This window comes from Tympanuchus pallidicinctus, unplaced genomic scaffold, assembly GCF_026119805.1.
Source record: "Tympanuchus pallidicinctus isolate F22 unplaced genomic scaffold, pur_lepc_1.0 scaffold18, whole genome shotgun sequence".
Taxonomy (NCBI): Eukaryota; Metazoa; Chordata; class Aves; order Galliformes; family Phasianidae; genus Tympanuchus; species Tympanuchus pallidicinctus.
In genome coordinates this window covers 7,067,603-7,084,031 of record NW_026294699.1, presented here as the reverse complement: position 1 = coordinate 7,084,031, position 16,429 = coordinate 7,067,603, and the positions used below count along the sequence as shown (strand labels likewise).

The window sequence follows — 16,429 nt, the reverse complement described above, 5'->3', positions numbered from 1 at the left end:
GGGACAGGACAGCATTGGGGAAATCTTCAGTATCCACATTTAGTGAAAGAGAGGATCCTGTCTGCGTGTGCATGGGACTCCAGAGACCACCTGAGAGAACCCCATGGTTTCTGTGTAGACCATGATCAACTCATAGGTCGTCACTGCTGTTTGTTTGGAGATTAAAGCCAAAGAGCACCAGGAGGACTACGAAGGTTGTGGTACCGGGTTGGTGAAGACATCTGTATGTCTCTCCAAGGAATGGCATCAGATGTCTGCTTGCAAAAAAGAGCCAAGGGCTTCTTCTGTTCTTCCCTTCCCATGAGGTCACTCAAATCTTTTTTGATACTGATTGCTTTTGATTTGAGGTCATGAGATCAGGACCTTATGGGACAAGGAAGACAGACACTTCAACCAAAAGCTAATATGTGACATTCAGTAGCGTGATCCACTCTGTTGCCTTTTTGAGAATGGATAGAATGGTTTGTTAACTGTCAGCCCCATAAGTACACGCTGTGTAAGCTGCTCTGAAAGTAATGCCACCTGTTTATTTGCATGGAAACTGCAACAGATATAAAGAGCATAATAGCACTGTTTAATAGAGCAAATTCTCCACTACAAAAAGCATAGTCACCAGCATTAGCTGTGCATTTTCACCAGTGATGAACAAGAGCTCCATGCCGCGCTCATATAGAAATCTGCACCAGCAGAGATGACACACTGTCTGATAGCTGCTTGGATGGCACTGTTGCTGAAACACACTACCCACTGCCTCAGCTGTGCTCACAGCCACTGTTTGGTCTCCATCAGTGGTCAGCAAGTGTCCATGAATGTCAGTGGGCACCATTTTTTTCTGCATGGAGGAATTCAGTTCCACTTTTTTTTGCTTTATCTACCCTTCCACGTCAGAGTGCCCCTCTGCTGCTGTCTGTCACACAGCAACACCATGCAATAGGATGTTGGTGGGAAGGTTCAACCTCTGCTGCCATCCCACCAACAGCCGCCTCTGACATCATGGGCCGACATAAAGCAGGTGACATTACTTTCAGAGCAGCCCCCACAGACTTGGTGCTGGAAGAGTAAAAAGTAAAGTTGACCTAAGAAGGGTAATTATTACATTTTATTGCTCTCTGTTTACAGATGGATTTTTTTTCAGTTGTGTACAAGTGCTCAATGGCAACAGCTCGTAAATTTGTATCACCCTGTGGGTTATGGGTGAACCATTACAATTCACGTAAAGAACACTGAAATATGAAAGCTGCTTTCATATTTCATAGACCTTTCCTGAGAAAGGAAAGGTCTATTAAATATTTACGCTAGATTGTGAATCAGCTGCTTTACTGCTAGTTAGGAATAATTAAAAAAACAGTGTCACTATTATGACAGTAAGAAAAGAGTTTACCAGAAATAATTGCATCATGTGGGGAGGGAGTGCAAGGAAACAGCATCTCGTGCATAAATTGTAGTAAAGGGCCCAATGTGAATTGTCCTGAAGTCAGCACAAGCCTCATCCTTACTCTTAGCACTAGCTGGCTAGGTCTGTGTTGCAGGCTCCATCTCTCAAATGTACTGCACGTGTTGATATCCCAGGAGATAATAGGACCTATGCATTGCAATAGTCAGTGTTCGGTCACTGGACTTGGTTCTTTATTGACTGCTTTCATGTGGAAGAAATGGAGAGCTACTGGAGCCTATTACATCCCTCTTAGTATGATAGTACTCATCTGTGTACCCTGTGGAAGTTGAGAAATACAGCTTGTGTCTTGAGAGCCCTTATTTGACGTGGCAGTCTCAGCTTGCAGAGATGATGCTAGCAGTGGTGTGGTCTCTGATTTCAGATTGGCACGGAGTGGGATGCCAAGGAAAGGCTGTTCCGGAATTTCGGCGGTCTCCTGGGGCCAACAGATGAGCCAGTTGGCATGCAGAAATGGGGAAAAGGCCCCAACGTCACCGTTACTGTCATTTGGGTGGACCCAGTCAACGTCATAGCAGCGACGTACGACATCCTCATTGAATCCAGCGCAGAATTTACTCACTACAAACCACCCTTGAATTTGCCCCTGAGGCCTGGTGTCTGGACAATAAAAATTCTGCACCACTGGGTCCAGGTAGCTGAAACCAAATTCCTTGTTACGCCTCTCACCTTCTCAAATCGGCAGCCTATCAAACAAGGTAAGTTTTAATATTTGTTACTGGAATAATACAGTTATTTTGTCTGTATTCATTGTAAATGCCACTGTTAAAAATGAAGTAGTGCAGCACTGGAAACAGCGAAAATAGAGGAATATTATAAATAGTAAATCAGATGAAATTGTCGCACCAAGACAAGTGAAGTGTCTGTATCCAGCCTGTACAAGACAGCCACTTTGAACGAAAGTCTATTTATATCTTTAAAATACACACTGTTCAAAATCCAGGGAAATTCAGACTCAGAAATAACAGCTGTCATAGAAGCCATCACTTAGAAAGAAAAACGGACCCTTCTCTGAAGCTGTGCATTCACATTTGCTCATACAGAGTTACAGGCGTTTAAACAGCTATCTTGGCAAAGACTGTGTGTTTAATGATATAAAACATTAATATATGAAATACTGAATCAAGGAAAATAACTCTAGGCCAGAGCTACCTGACAGGTTGTCATGTGCAGGCATTCACTTCTGCCTGATCCCTGCCAAAGCCTGCTCAGTACATGCCAAACACACGTGTTACAGAAATACCAGTAGGTGCAGCAGCCCTGGTGTGTGCAGCATCAGACCCAGTCAGACTTCACACAGGGAAACCATTTTCTTTCCCACCACAGCAACACTGAGCCGCCGTAGGGCCAGCAGCAGCCCATGCCTGGGTGCTCAGCTCTTCATCCAGTGCCAGGTACAATGAGCTGGGAGGGAGAGTACAGTCTTGTTCGCTGTGATCAACACCGGTTTGTTGTCAGCAGTGTCTTTACTGTTATTCTTAATGCACTCCAGTGCTTCCATCTAATATCCCTAGCTTAAAATTGAGAGATACACGAATGGCCCTTTTAACTTTTCAGAAGTTGTTCTTCCTGATGAAGCAGCACATAAAGCGAGTCGGGCCTCCACCTTCCAGCACTATGCTGCTTCTGTAACACACGCACCACCAGACAGCTGCTGAGCGCTAATGCCGCCCTTATCGTGCTCAGCGGGAGCCTGATGCTACACATTTCTCACCAGGACAGCCAACATGCTGATTTCTCCTTGTAGCATTTGGTGACATCGTTTCTTAAGGAAAAACTGCACCACGGACAACCTGCTGCTCTTATTAGCTGCTAGGCAATGATACATTCTGAAAAACACCGCGTGTAGAAAGAATTTTAAGTTTGAAGCAGCCCTGCTTCTGAACGTGGCTGTTAGAGATTCATCTCCTGCAAGTGAATGAATTCCACATTCTTTGCTAATTTAACAGTTGAGGCACAGACTGGATTGAAAATGTGGCACGTAGCCAGCAGCCTTGCTGTGTTTTGCTATGTGAGAGTGCTGAGCAAAGCCAAGCATGTGTGAGGCTTCAGCCCAGCACCCATGCTTTGTGGTGGGAAGGCAAAAGCCCTCTGTCCAAAGGCGGAATCTCAAATTGTTCCACTGGAATCAGGGAGTCCCTGCATTTTGCCACAAATAAGAAAGAAAAAGTTGTCCCATTGATTCACTGAGAGAAGATCTGGCTCATATTTCTTGTTAAAGAGCCCTATTCATATGGTAATGAGAATCTACCATAGGAATGAAATACAAAGCCAGGGAACAATATTATCTAGGAAAAGCCTCAGGAGCACTTTGCTGCTGATGCTGGGATGCATAATCTCCCTGTGGCTGAGGCACAAAGGTAAAGGAGAAAATTAATTACAGGGGCAGAGAGAGACACTTCACTCTAGTTAGAATGATATTTACAATGCAGATTTGTTTGTTTGGGTTTTTTCAAGGCTTTCTGTCTCAGTGATGTTACTGTGCTCTGTGCTGGCAATTGTCATTTAGCTTTGATTTCAAGCTTTTGTCAGTTTGTCACCACTTTATTACTTAAATATATTTCTCTGTGCCAAATAAAGGCATTGTGAGAATACGACAGAAGAATTAGAAGTTCTAAAAGAACAATTTCTGTTACTGTTGTAAACAATGTGAAAGCTGCCAAAAATCCTCTAAAATGAAGGAATAGTATTATTGTCTTGTCCCACTGAAAATAAAACATACATCAGCCTTAGCCAGGAGTTGTCAGCAGAAGAGAAAAGTATGTTTTATTAGGGATTCAAGTTTTGTCCTTCCCTCACCCTGAGTAAAAAAGAAAAGCTCTAAAGCTCTTGTCAGAAAGATTTCCACTGCAGATAATTTGCTCCTCCAGAAGCCTTTTTCATTCACATACACACTGATTTGCTTCATCAGGATCAGGCTGACTCTGTCTCACACATTCCAGATGTAGAAACCGGAGTCCACATAGGTACCTACATAACGATCTGCCCATATTTGTGCACAGTCTGACTGTCTAAAAAGTATCTGCCCAAATCTGGCAGCAGGCTGTTGTATCTCGAGAGCAAGAACGTGACAACTGTCACTGTACTTCCTAAATCACTGCATATCTACTGACCAGCACAGAGCACAAAAGCTGATTTCTTTTTCCCTACACCATGAAGGGAGCAACTTGCTCCTCTCTTAAATGAAGCAGAACATGTTCATTCCTGTATCTCTCTCAAAATTCATGATTACAGTTCGAACTAAAAAAGTTAATTCTGGGACCAGCTACCAGCAAAGATGTTTCATTTAGCAGTTTATAAAAACAGCATATGCAGCTAGTTATTCGTTTTCTATTCTCATTTATTTATTAGCTTTGGCCTAGAGTTAGTGCATGCAAGTAAAGCCACAAGGAGAAATCAGGGACAGGCTTTTTCCTGGCATATTATGTCCAGATGCACATAACTGGTAGAATGTAAATTGTTTAAACACAGGCATTTGTTGCCCTTTACAAGGACTGGACCCATAAAAGATCCGAGATCCGTTCTCACATGGAATGATTGAGTACACTTGGAGGTTGGGGATGTTTCCACAGAAAACGAGGCTCCCAAAGCTATTTCAGTGGAAAGTTTAGAATCTCATGCTATTTATTCTTTATTGCTCCTCTTTCCCCTCCAGTCATTCAGATCTGTGTCTATTTTCTCTGAGTTCTGTCTCTGATCAGTTCTGCCTTCAGCAGATCATTCTGGCCAAGGAATTTCTTCAGGTCTTTGCATGTTTGGAGGAAGGACATAAAGTGAGTTATGTGAATTTGTCAAATAACCCATTTGGAAAAAGCAAGTTGAGCTTCACTTGGTCCACCAGTATCTCCTTCTCCCTGTGTCCTGCACAGCCAGATTCTGTTGTTGTTTTGTTTTTTCTTTAAATGGTGACTCAGAGTGTCTCACTGTATGGCTGACTGTGTTAGAGCCAAGTTCTCCTTGCTCACTGTAAGGACACAGGAAAGCTGCCACAGGCCATTGGGATGCCTCAGGCCAAGACAGAAAGGAAATATAATGTGGAGGATGCAAGACAGGGAGACAGATGGCTAGAAGATGTGGCTATACACAAGGATGAGGGTTTCTTACTGTATGCTTTAGGCAGCAAATTCCATGGAGGTTGGATCTGCTTCTCCATCATCTCTCTTTCTCTTTGCTGCACAAAGTCTGTGCAAGTGCTCCTCCCAGGTGGGACTGCACACATCTCCCTGAAGCACTGAGAGATACAGGGAAAAAGCCAAACCAATTCATTTTCAAATTTGAGTTTATATTCATACAAAGCTTTGATGGTGGTGTCCCAGCTGGAGTGGTACTAATGAGTTGCCATGTGTTTAATGTAGTTTTATAAAACCTAAATAAAGTAAATCGAGATGAAGCCCCAGACCTCAAGCCCATTCTAGACTAGATTGAAAACAAATAAATTACTTGAAAACCTCTTCCCTCAAGCAAAGAAGGAAGGAAGGAGAGCATCCTTCTGCAGAGGCACCTTTCATGTTTGGTTCCTGATGCGTTTGCATGCTCCTGGCATGGAGCTCCTGCTGCCCCACAGCTGGACAGGGAGCCTCAAACACCACCCCATGGTCCCAGTGCCCTCCAGCTACAGGCGCCTCTTTCAAAGGCTTGGAGGCATTGGCAGACACCCCACAATGCACACATACATCTCAGAAACCTGTTAACCTAATCCATATTTATGGATCAGCTTAATTATGTACTGGGAAACCTTTGTTTTGCTGTTGGTTATTTGCAATGGCTCAATCAATTCTAATTGCGTCTATACGGATTATAAAGTGGGTGGCAACTTGTGTCAGAACTGCTGTGATTTCTTTAAATTAACCAGCTATGACATGATACGTTCTTGATGAACGTAGTAACAGCAGCAGGCAGGCCTGTGTCTGCAGGAGAGTAGACATGCCCTAGAATCGTCAGTCCAAGAAAAACCCTGAAGACAGGGATTTGCTTTGAAATTTAGTTCAGATCCAGTTGACAAGGAGTCGATTAGCTTTGCAATGAGCAAATGCAGCACTGTCTTGTTTGCTGCAAGAGAAAACAAACCAAATGTCGATAAAAAATTACCTCTTTGCCAGAGGGCTTCAATGCAATTCAAGTAAGGAAATAAAGCTGTACGTTCTGTGTTCCTTAAAAAAAACCACAGGTCTAGTGCCTTAATGTGTACCAAGGTAACTGCTGCTTTCATTCCGTAGCCCACTCTCTGTCTAACCTCATTTGGTTTTTCTGCAAAATGAAGAACAAACCCACACAGAACTGCTGAGATCTCAGCCTGTGCAGCTGACTGCAGGCTGTGTGCTCAGCCCAAACAAGTAATGCTAAGGAAAGTCAGTTGAGGAGGGAAATGCCCTCCCAGAGTGAAGTGCAAACGGCAGCGGGGCACAAAAAATAACTTATTTTTTCAAACTGTAATTTAAAGTCAGTGGAACATATTTTGCACTGGTAAGTCTTCCACCTCAAAGGCCCATATGGATGTTTTCACTGGAAAAAAATATCTGGCTTACTGTCTGCAGTCCAGTTAATTTTGAATTGGTTGCTGTGACTGGAGTCTTAAATGTATAAAACCACATCTCGTGGAGGCAGGCCTTACATTCATTACTTTTTTCATGAGCAAGGACTGAAGTGTAAGTAAGCACTTCAAAATGATGCACAGTAGCTCCAGCCTCCCTTTGTGCAGTGTTTCAGGGCTTGGGATCCACATCTCCTTGCTTTCCCAGCCCAGTAGGTTATAAGGTCATTATTATCTCTTCTTTTTTTGTCTCTAATGCAAAGAGGAATAGCACCCAACATCTCCCATAGTGTGAATGAGCAGCATGGGCAGCGAACAGGGAGGAGAGGTCATTACTTTCTCTTGTGAACTCTTGAACAAAGATGTGGAGGCTTAAGGAGAGGGTTCTGGGTTGAACCCTTAGAGTTTTCTATTGATGCGTAGCTCTGCACTGACTGCTGTTAACCAGCTCTGCGTGGTAATACTTGTTTGGGTTATTTTAAAAACAAAGGATTCCCTTCAGTTCCTTTATCCACTTTGAGCACTGTCTCTGCAGGCACATCCATGCAGCACAGCTGGTCTGCAGCAGAGTGCAGCACTCACTGAGTGGTGTAGAACCACACAGCAGTGTGCAGGTGGGAATGTCTGAGAAAAATCTGAGTCAGGGCGAGTTCTGTTTCATCCTGTTGTTTGTCTGGAAAAACTTCTCTCTTGTTCCACACAGCAAACACATGCACAGCAGCTTTTAATTCAGCAAGCTCTCTGAGCTGCCTGTTTCAGTCAGATGATCCTGCTAGCAATGCCAAATCTTATTTGTTCGGGGATTTTTACTTATAATACTCCTATTTAATTAATATGTTGACAAACAATCTTCCATATTTAATTGCTTCCAAAGGAGGAAATTTAATCATGTGTACTCGTTCTGTTTCTTAAACTGTAGAGCTCTGGCAGAGCACACTTCTGACATAAGTGCATGGAACAAACTCCTTTTGACTAGAAGTTATTCTAGTCTATTCATTTAAAGGAAAACGGGCAGTAGATAGGTATAGAATATAGGAATAGTTAAAGCATGTATAATGGCGATGGGGATCTGCTGAACTGATTTAATTGAGGATTTGAAGTAATGGACTTGCGCTGCATTTGACATTAAAGACTTTGCAAATGTAACAGCAGAGCTCCAATTAAGTGTCCCTTTTCCCTCTAAATCAACATACTGATTTATTGCCAATGCCTGAGATGCTGTCCTCTGTGTGGAAGAAAGGGCTCAGTGTGAGCAGCAAGGATATGTGGAAGGAATTGTAGACGTGAATATGTAATTCCTGGCCTCTAAATGATATCTGAACCCAGTGGCTTTCCTAGCCTGGAGTGCCCTGAATGGGCCCTTTTTGTGTTTTAGACTGTATATGTTGGCAGAGCTGAACATATCCTCTGTGCTGCCGGGAACAAGGATGGTAGAGAAGTCAGCTGAGAACAGAAAGAAAGAGTTGAGAATTTACTCCCTAGAGGCACTGAGTGAATTTTTGTGGAGGCACACATTCTGGGCGTATGAGTAGCACCTCAGCTACCTCCAGAAGTCAGCAAGCCTCAGACTGGGCTGAGGGTCTGAAGGTCTTTGAAGGTGTTATGCACTCTGACAGTGATTTTTTCTAACGATGTACTGCATTTGGCTGAGGTAGAGGAGTTACTCTAAGAAAAGCAACCACAATGCAAGGGAAATGGGTTTGATCCATTATTCAGTGCAACTGCTTGAAATATGATTGTCTTTAGAGAGCGTTTTCCCAGTGAGACTGGAGTGCTTCCAGCAATTCTGCTGGGGTCGCAGCTCCGCAAGCCCTACCTGGTCGGTCCAAGGCCAGGTTGCTGTCCTTCTGGTGCCAGAGTGTCACCATGTGGCTTCTGGAGGCAGATACTGCATACAAGAGTTGTGACTTCCATAACAGGGGAAGGGCAATCTGTTTAGAAGAAAACCAGGCTGAGCTCTTCCTGCTAGACAAGACATTGATAACACTTGAAGTCTGACCACAGTTTCTAACACTCTCACCTCGGGTCTCCTTCAGCCATTCCCTCATTTCAAAGCACAGTCTGTGTGGATGTTGGCGGGGTAACCAGCTGAACAGGGCGTATCTGCAGGCCTCCTCTTGGGGAGAGAGACAACATTGGCTTTTCCTGAATGCAGAATAAGTTCTTCACAGGAGGGAACTGCACATTGCCCAGGCTCCAGCTATGGGCAGGAGCTGCAAGGCTGGGCCCACCTTTTAGTTGTGCTGAACCCTTAAACCCCAAAGGTTTTCTTCGACACTCTAATTTTGTGGTTTGTTTCTGCCTTCTCCAGAGGAAGCCATGAAATATCACAGCGGGCCTCCAAAGAACGCATACATGGAGCAGAGCTTCCAAGGCTTGAACCCAGTCTTAAACATTCCAGTCAGCGCTGCTCGCGTGGATCAGGCCAAGAGGAACGCGGCGCTGGTGGGCGCCCGGCTGGACGCCTGGGTGGACTCACTGGTCAGCAGCGTCTGGTCGGCCGTGGACATCTGCAGCACCGGCCCCACCGCCTGCCCCGTCATGCAGGCCTGCACCCAGACTGCCTGGAGCTCCCTGAGCCCCGACCCCAAGTCCGAGCTGGGCCCCGTCAAACCCGACGGTCGCTTGAGGTAGCAGCCGGTACGCCCTCCTTCGGCATAGGGTCTTAAAAGGGAATCGAACCTTGCTCCAACATGAATCTCATGCTAGGTTTCACCTAAGGGAACGTTATACTTTTTTGTTACATATTGCAATGTAATTATTTCTTAAAAAATAATCTGACAAGGCCTTTGGCACTGCTCTCTCCATCAGTTCCGTTGGAGTGGCTTGGCTCACCGTGTGGGCCTCAAAGCAGCAGCAGCAGTGAGCCATGGAGAGGGCAGTGAGGGAACAGCTGCTAAAAGTGGTGTTTTTTAAAAATAAATTTGTCTGTACCTCTGGTGTTTCATAGGCTTTAATTATTTTGCTACCATAAATAAATCACAGCAAAATTCCCTTCTATTTATGCTTCCTGGGGAGGTTGGTTACTGCAGGCTGTATCCCATATGGCCGGATTACCTTACAGAACATGAAATAATTATGGTACACCCTCATTGTTATTTTTTGTATGTAACATAAAGTAATTCTGGACACAGCTAACTGCTGTGCTGTCTGTGTCATCCTAGTTAGGGAATGTGAGCCGAAGCAAGGGCCTTCAGGTTACATTCAGAGGTTTTCAGACCAATTTCATGATAAACTCTACGTGGCACTGGTGTTTGGCAGTATCAGCTTTTCATTTCTCGTGTAGTCAGGTTCAGGATCTGGCTACTTCAAATATTATTTTGAAAGACCAAGAAGCAGTCTGGATTCAGACCTTTGGAATGTGCAGGGTCTTTCTAAGCTCACCAGCACTCCGTATTTTGCAGACTTCCTGCACAGAAGTGTGTGCATCACTGGGCGTAGATTGGGCAGTGACTGCTCACTTTTGCTGTATTTTCTCAAGCAGTGGAGTTGCTCAGTACCAGTAAAACAGTGGCATTTGCCCTTGCAGTTTAGAGTCGGAGATTATTTTTATCAGTGAGAGTAAGATTGGAACCTAAATCTGCAACACATTTCTTCCTTAAGTAGTGACAAATAAGTAAGTCTTAACACTAATTTCCTCCTTAGGTCTCAGATCTGCTAGCTCTGCGTGAAGAAGGGTATTAAAATTTGCCAGGGCACCTAGAAAGCTGAGCAGGATATCAGAGTTCCTGACCAAAGCTGGACATGAAGGAGAGCAATACCTTGCTTCTCAGTGCTCTTGCTTTATTCTCTCAGAAAACTCTACCCTCCCCTGTCCTTAGAGTTTCTAGCAGGCTGCTTCCTGTTTGAAATAGGCATCTGTTGCATCACTTTTAGCTGCATTTTCTACAGCAGCAAGAGACTTCACTTTCTTATATTCCAAGAACTTTGTATAATATAAGTTTTATGTAAATTCATCTCCAACAGATGCATTTTGCATTTACATAAAACATGCACTTTGTTGTTGTTGCTGTGGTAATCTCTTGACCCAAGAAAGCTATTAAGTGCTATTGTGTTAATCAGGAACAAAATCTTGTTGATTTAAACAGCAAGGTATCTGTTTACCCTTGTGTGTGTATGTCTAGCTCCCATTCCTGCTGATGAGAGTTAAGCTTCCACACCAGGAGGGAAATAGACCCTTAAATCATTCCATAATCGCATCTCACAGAAAGGTTGAATTCCCTTTTAAACAGCGCTTGCAAGATGTCCGTGACACAGAGATTCCAGCAGCTCGTTCTGTCTCTCTCCGTAGCGTTGGTTTAAAGCTACTCGCAGTTTGCTTTGGACTTGAAATTGCAGTGTCAGCTGTGCTGGCATGAAGGCAGAGCATTGAAGTGTTTATCTGGCATGAAAATGGATGCATAGAAGGAACAATTTAGGTATTTATTATTTATGTTTTAGTCAATGACTAATTAGTAGGTGCTGCTTTTGCAGCTTGAAGATTATGTTATCTTACTAACTGAAGCTGCCTTTATTAAGAAAAGGCCTTCCTCCCTTCACATCTCCCTTTCTTTCTTTATCCTCATTCTGACACTCATGAGAGCTCTAGGTTTAGGAAAGCTTGTAGCAATGAGAGCTGGTTGAAATATTTCAGTCAAAATAATGTTCCTGCTTTTCAACTGGCTCTAGAGGCAAATGTGTTTAAAACCAGGTTTGCCAACAGGTTTATATGATAGCAATGCGGTATTATTACTTACTCAGTATGTTTTTGAGTTTTTTTTTGTTAGCAGTGCTTGTTTTCAATCTAACATTCCAGTGAAGTTCAGATTCTCTGGGAGCCTCCAGTCCTCACTGAGAAATCCATCCAGGGCTTCAGTCACATGGCAATGGCAGCTGCACAGTCAGAGCCCTGTGGATAAATGGGGAGCTAGTTAGGGCACACCATTAACAACCCCATCAGTGATTGTTCTCAGTACAGCTGCTGGGGTACTCACAGGCTGCTCAGTCTGTCTTGCACATTGGCATGTGTGTAAGGGTGCATCCACACACACATGCAGATAACTTGATTTTTAAATTTGATACTTTTTTATTCTTAAACAGGAGTGTTTTTAATTACTTTGTTAGGAAACTCTCATTGTTAACTAGATGAAACAGAAGGTGACAACAACCCAGGCTTCTGTGGCTAGAAGAAAATCTGCCAGTCATTCTAAATGTAAGGCACAGATTAGTTTGCTGTAGTTCAAAAAGGGAGAAGAACTCAAGTGGTTGCTGAAGTATCTACTTACATTGTATACTAGTTTTTTTTTTTAATATTAGTTTGTTTTCTGAAAGACAAAAAGCTCAAAGAAGTTGAGTAGCAAGCTGGCACTCCCAGTGCTGCTGTTACAGCATCAGCTTGAAACAAGAGGTCCTGCAGTCCTTCCTCAGGCAAAGCTTTCACAGGGTGCTGATCCTGAGTAAGTATGTGTTTGAAATCCTCAGTGGCTGAGCTGCTGTGCTCGGAACGTCGTCTGGTGTGAGTGTTGAGCTTTGGACCTACACAACAGCATCTGCTGTAGCTGTCTGTCTGTAGGCTCAGACAGAGGTCCTGTAGAGATAAGTCTAAGCTGGGAAGTGCTATAATGGTGCAGTAAGCCCTGTGGATGCAAGACTTCTTCCATCAGGAATCAGAGCTTGCTCCAACCAAGTGGCTGTGGTGGTGCTGCTGAATGGCTTTTCTGGTCCTGAAATGGCAGGCACTTGTAGCCTGGGGTGAATATCATATATTATTAGAAGAGAATAACTTCACAGATCTTACATTTGGTGAAAAGGAGAATTCAGAGCAGGAACCCACAGTTCGTATAAAACAACCAAGTTATGCATCCCCATCTGAGTGTGCTGGTGTCATTTTCCAATCATGCTGGCCATTCCTTGCTGAATGGGACTCCAGCTGAAAGCCAGCTTTGATCAGAATCCCTTCTGTGGCAAAGGGATGGGTTTCCATATGCGTGCATTTGCCCTCTATGTGTAATGCTTTGCTCATTTAAATGCTGTGCCTGCTCTGCACAGTAGCCGTGGAACATTTCTGTGATCAATCTGAATTACACAGAAAGGAAACGTGGCCAAACGCAGAACTTCTACATACATGATTTAATGAATTACATCCAAAGTCGGTCTTAGTGATATGCAAACCTGTTTATATGGTAATGTTAAACCTTGAGGCAAATAGAAACAGCTCAAATGACAGTTTATTTTTAGAGGTGTCCAATTCTTTCTTTGATAATGTTTGGACATTAAGTGATTGCATTTATATTTCCATTTTCTGATATTCAAAGGCTTCTTAGAGTTGAAATTATGCCTTCATTTTTTGTGCTCTCAGCAAGCAGGGAATTTTAACAACCCCTCCATGATGGCAAGTATTATACAAGGAAGTCCATCTGTCTCTCTCTTGCTCAGTCTTCATTACCACTGAGCCTACACATGGAGGTGTATGCATTTGTGTTACAGAGTGGCTTTCCTAGGTATCAGCTTTAATGCACAATGCATGTGTAGTTGTTTAACAACTTAACAATGATCCTGCAAGACCAACAGAAGGACCAACTAATGTTTATTCACCTTCTGTCCATCTCCTACAGCACTAATCACAATATTAACGAAGTCTCAGTCTCATATTATAATGACCAGAGTAGTGAGTCAGAGCTGGAATATTCTAAACCTGACTGAAGGGAGAGGCAGAAGACAAAGAAGGTGCTGAAACTGCAAAAGTTTGACACAGTTGTGCAGCAACAACACTTTGAATAAACTGAGCACCTTCTTTTCTGCACAGCAAGCCTGAGAAATGCTGATACCATGAGATCTTAGTTTTGACTTCCCAGATAAAAATAAAACAAAATCCAGATTTTAATTGTGGTCAGACAATGAGGACCAACTTTTGTTGATTTCTGCAGTTCTCTTCTTTCATCACAGCTGTCAGAGAGCTGCCAGCTTGCTGCTGGCTATCACACCCTCCTCATTTTCCCAGCTCCCAGGGCTTCAGGACTTGGCCAGATGGAACCTTGGCCAACTCCATTGCTTTCTGTTGGGCAGGAAGTTCTGTACTCATGTGAGCCAAATCCCTTAGGCATCATCAAAACCCCTAGTTGTAAATCAGAAAAGTTCGCTTTTTAGAGCAGCCTTCAGTCAGCTCACTACTAATATATGTGAAGGAATCTGAAAACATGACAGCAAGTACCTTTTCCCAATTCTTGGGGCATGGTTATTTAAGGTATGTAACAGTGGGCTTGGTTATTTCATCAGCAAAGACTGAGTTGGTAGAAAGCAGTTAGCGCTGTGTCCCACTGTCCTTAGCTTCAGTCTGGCAGTGAGAAGATAATGATATCCATGTGCTTTCATTGCATCTATTCAAGGCCTCCAAGATAGTCTTAAAGATTCTTAGGACACTGCATTAAACCCATATTCAATGGCAATTGAAAGCACTGGCCGACATCCGTGAGCAGAGTAGGAGCCAGCTGGCGCTGGAGGGGTGGGACGCTGCCCTTTGGGGCCCAGCAGCAGCTCCTGGGACAGGAGGCCCAGTCACACAGGGTGGCAGCTGCCGCTGCACAGAGAAGCAAAACCAGTGTGGAAGAGGGCAGGCAGGATGCTGCAGACAACATGGCAGACAGAGCCTTAGCAAGTGTGGGACGGGCTGTATTGGGAAATACCTTTCTTCCTGTAGACTGTTCAAGAGCTCCCTTCAGAGGTGCAGCACGGAACAGGCTGGCTTTTGAAGGCCTTCACCATCACCACCACTGTAAGGAAAAGAGGAATCAGGCTGAGAGCACTGAAAATTGAGGCAACGAGATCTTACAGCCTATGTCACCCAGGACCACAGCAGCATTAGGTTTCCTGCAGTCGAGCAATTAACCCTCACAATGTGAGGCTGCAGGTACCGTGTTGATTTTGCTCCTTTATACTACCAGTAGCTCATAGATCCCTCTGCTCTTTGCTTCTGCCTTGGTTACCTTCTTTTGCTCATGGTGCTATCACAGCTGCTACCTCACTGTGTCTGCAAACATGTTTACCTGATAACAACAAAAAAAGGTACCAGAAGTCTCCTTGAACTGAATGTACAATCTATGCAAATTCTCTTTCTACTTTGTTAAAACCTAGAAGTATTACTTGTAACCTTGCCAAATAAACAGCAAGATACTGTACAGGTGCCTCTGATAACAGAGTGACAATTCTAGGCGCGGTTCATTGCGCTGCATTTGTATATTGTAATGACTTTGCTTGTCTTTGGTTCTGTTGTAATTAACACCCTCAATCGAGAAGACAGTAATCTCTTGCTAGGGGAGCGCCTTCAGTTTGCTGGGAATATTCTGCAGGATGACTGTGGCATTTATTTTCCTACTTATATCCAAAAGAAAGCACAGACGTGTTGGCCAGAATTCGGGTGGTGGTTCAGATTTTCTCTGGGTGAAGCCTATTGGCTTTGAATTGCTCAGTGTCTGTTCCCATTGTGGCGTTCAGTGTGTGCAGCCCCTCAAAGAAAGCCTTACTTTCATCCTTTCTAAATGTGGCCTTAAACTGTGTTAGAAAGTTAGGTGTTGTCTGTGTCTTGCTCACTTTTTCTGTTTGTTGTGGAAGGAATAAAAGGCACCTTGAGGTTTCTATTACAGCTCAGTTGTGTTGCTGTCAGCTTACACTTCACAAATACAATAGAAATTGCTTACAAATGCAGTCTTTAAGGGAAGAAAATGACCTTCCCTTTGGGCAAAGGAAGGCTCAGAAGTTCATGTAAACCCTAGGAAATTATGAGCTCTGTCTCTTGCAACTTACGGTAGATAAGGAAGGTTGATTTAATTACCTACAAAGTGCAGACATAATAGCTTTTTATTTATCTTCAGACTGTAACAGGACAGACTGCTCTCAGATGCATGAGACAAATACTGGAGCAGCGTCACTCATTTTGGCAGAGCGCAGCAGCATTCGTGTCAGATTTGTACTTGTAACTGAGAGAAGATGCTTCCTAACGGTACGGTCTTAAAATGTGAAGAACGTCACCACGAGGGGCCAGATTTTGAGTGGTGGTTGGGAATCTAACAGGAGGCATAGAAGACAGAGGAGTCTGGCTGTACCATCAAAGTTACAAATGCACTTCCAAAAAATCTGGCCTCTGGAGCTTTATCCAAAGGTTGTCCAAGTCTGCAGAGGCCACGAACTTCTGCTAAGGCTTGGGTATGTTGGGTTTCATTGCTGCTGTTCTCCAAGGAACACTGTCATGTTTCAGCAGCACCAATATTCCCGGCAGGCTGCAGTGCTTTTAGGAATCTCATATCCTACCCTGTTTCAGTATTCTGATGCATATACAACCCAAAGGCAAATGAGAAGGTTTACACAGCAAGCAAGAATTGTGAAACAAAAATAACTGATTTGAGTTAATTAAATGATTTTTCTGACTTTGTTATTTTGGTTTTGTTTGGGGTTGATTGGATTTTTGTATTTCC

At 43.6% G+C, this 16,429-nt stretch overlaps 1 protein-coding gene across 2 annotated transcripts in view; it reads left to right on the top strand.

The window, feature by feature from the left end:
• The window catches only part of XYLT1 (xylosyltransferase 1), a 145,057-nt gene extending 135,136 nt beyond the window's left edge, over positions 1–9,921 (top strand). For both annotated transcript variants that reach the window (XM_052680114.1, XM_052680113.1), the window contains exons 10-11: positions 1,818–2,151; positions 9,295–9,921. In XM_052680114.1, the coding sequence (XP_052536074.1) occupies positions 1,818–2,151; positions 9,295–9,617 (657 nt within the window). In that variant the 3' untranslated portion in view covers positions 9,618–9,921. The remainder of the gene's footprint in view (positions 1–1,817; positions 2,152–9,294) is intronic.
• Positions 9,922–16,429: the final 6,508 nt, after the last annotated feature.